The following is a 2,564-nucleotide window of genomic DNA, read 5'->3' as shown; positions in this document are numbered from 1 at the left end:
GCTGGTCTCCCTTCTGCCTGGGAATGAAACAGGTAAACTATTATTAGCTTTTTTTCTGCCCATTGTTCAGTTCTCTTTGGGTCATTCACATGACTGAATCCTGTAACTGCTCAGTACCTATGGAATGTGCATACAGAATGTGTATGGTCCTTTCTGGAACCCACCCAAGAGTCTATGACCTACAGCAGTGATTTTGCTGAAGCGGCTTAAAATAAATCTTCCCTAATACACCTTCTTGGTGGCCCTCTTTGCTCTACCTTGATGTCCCTTCTCCCCGGCAAAAAACCAAACCAAAACAAAGCAAAACAAAAAACCTACTTGTACAAACACCGCTTAGCCCAGGTCTCAGAAATTTTGACAGCACATCATTTAGTCTTTTGAGGACAAAATTAGCCTAAGCCTCGAAAATTCCTCTAGGTGAAAAAGAGATTCTAGCCTATATAATGGGGATGTAATTTTTCACTCACTAGGCATATATGGTCATGGTCAAGAAACAGAAATAAAACCTTATTCTCAAAAGGGAGTTCCTTTTTTCCCCTTCCTTTTTTCCCTTTTGATTTTAGTTCTTATTACTCAAAGAAACCTACTATAACAACAGTGCTTCTTTCTGTGCAGCTCGCTCTACAGGCTGCACTGAACAAACTCTCTCTCAGGAGCAGGATTTTGTGGCTTGCTGAGGTTGGCTCAAGAGCACATTTGCATTTGCTGATGTACTAATTGAGTAATGCATTTTGGACCGCTTCTGTGCACTGATTTTCCTTTTTTCCCCCCTCTTTTAATTTACCCCCCATTTTCCTCCCCCCGCCCCAATACCCCCCACCCTACCTCCCCCAAACCCAGGGCCGTTTCCTGCAAAGACCATTCTTAAGAGCCCGTTGGACAGCGCGGGGCTCTTGAAGTGATAGCTAATTGGTGAAAGAAAGGCCTCAATTGTCTTGGTGGAGTTGGAAAGTGCTGCATGGGCGGCTGAAAGGGAACAGGGAGAAGGTGCCTGGTTTCGCTGAGCAGCTGCTGCCGGAGATGTTTGGAGATTACGTCAGCATTGGAGAAAAGGGGCAAAAAAAAAAAATAAGAGCCCAACTTCACAGAGACGGAGTTTATGGAGGTTTTTTTCCCCCCCTCAAAGGTCTCTGACAATACTGTCATTGTCGATATAAAGAGTTGTTAATTCTTTATGAATAGCACATGGGGCCTCTTGACTAAAAAGTACGTTACATGTCCCAAATCTGTCAGCTGGAGTCTTCTCTCTCACATGCTAGTGAGATCACTTTGATTGGAATGCAAGAAGAATTGCTAGTCTGGGGAGGCAGCTCTGAGCACTGCATTATATAATTAGATCTCCCAGTGTATCTTTTCTTTTTCACATTACCTCATTATTTGAGTTTAAATATGGAATCGGACGCTTTGATGATTTTAATGGTCATAATTATATTATCACGACTCATTTTATGGTCCTGCCTCAGGACTTACGTCTATTACAGGCTGTCCCGGAAACAACCTAGCAAACAGAAACAGGACTAAAAGTCTTGACAGAGTCAGAGATGGAGAATCCTGACAAGAATAGTGTTGCCAGATTTTGGTGTGGAGACTACAGGGCACCAGCTACAGCCTGGTTTCACCCACCCTCTGTGAAGAGGAGGGAGTTGTGTCACTCAAATTTGAGACAATAGCAAGCTCCTGAGTCAGGCCTTTCTGGGAAACTGGGACGAGGCCATGAAATAAAGGCCAATCTTGTGTATACAGGGCGCCTGACAGCCTCAAACAAGAATAAACAGAGCTTCTCCCCTAGTTGCTCTTTCCCTGGTAAGAATGACCTATTCTTGATTGACTCAAGTTTATACTTCAGGACTTCTTCTTTATCTGGGTAGGATATTACATTTGGCGGGCCCAATTGAGGATATAAGATGGGCTTAGGGAGAATTTCTTTTAAATTATTCAGTGGTCATGTGGGTCTGGGGCCAGGCATAGTTTTTGAAAGTTATTTTCTAGTAGAAAATTCAGTTTTTGATTCAAATCCGAATCAACAAACTCAACGCTTAGCATCACCCTAAAGTCATCAAGAATCACTCCAAGCGAGCAGGGTGAAAATTCCTGGAACCATATAAAATTAGTCCTACTTACCAGAGCTCATCTCACGATTCGTCAGTGGTATTGATTGAGTTCTTAGTCTGTGCAGAGTACTGCATGCAGACTCTGTACTCTGATATCAGCTCATCTCTCTCATGATCAAAGGACAGCAGTTTGGGGATTTCAAGACTTGGATCCTCACCTTCCCACCCCCATCTTGATGCCCCTCTGGAGGGCCCTGATATAGTTCCTGGAGTGTAGGCAGGTTGACAATGGAATGAGCAAGAGTTGCCAGCACCTCCAAGTAGCAGCAGTCAGTCAGGGGAACTCCTGCTACGATGAATAGCCATCTAGGAGGAAATGTGACCTCATTGTTTGACTGTGTCTACCAATTCAGCTGTAGTGTACTCATCCTCTCCACCCAAATGGCTACCTTACTGCTACAGGCTCTCATTATATCCTGTCTAGACTACTGTGCCAGCCTTCTCTCTGACCTC

At 44.0% G+C, this 2,564-nt stretch overlaps 1 protein-coding gene across 1 annotated transcript; it reads left to right on the top strand.

The window, feature by feature from the left end:
- Positions 1–846: 846 nt before the first annotated feature.
- Positions 847–1,657, top strand: SMIM38 (small integral membrane protein 38). The gene has a single exon (XM_029061205.2). The coding sequence runs from the start codon at positions 1,390–1,392 to the stop codon at positions 1,519–1,521; it is 132 nt and encodes a 43-aa protein (XP_028917038.1). The 5' UTR covers positions 847–1,389; the 3' UTR covers positions 1,522–1,657.
- Positions 1,658–2,564: the final 907 nt, after the last annotated feature.

This window comes from Ornithorhynchus anatinus, chromosome 3 (genome assembly GCF_004115215.2).
Source record: "Ornithorhynchus anatinus isolate Pmale09 chromosome 3, mOrnAna1.pri.v4, whole genome shotgun sequence".
NCBI lineage: Eukaryota > Metazoa > Chordata > Mammalia > Monotremata > Ornithorhynchidae > Ornithorhynchus > Ornithorhynchus anatinus.
The sequence above is the reverse complement of the archived record's forward strand: the minus strand, read 5'-3'. Positions and strand labels throughout refer to the sequence as shown.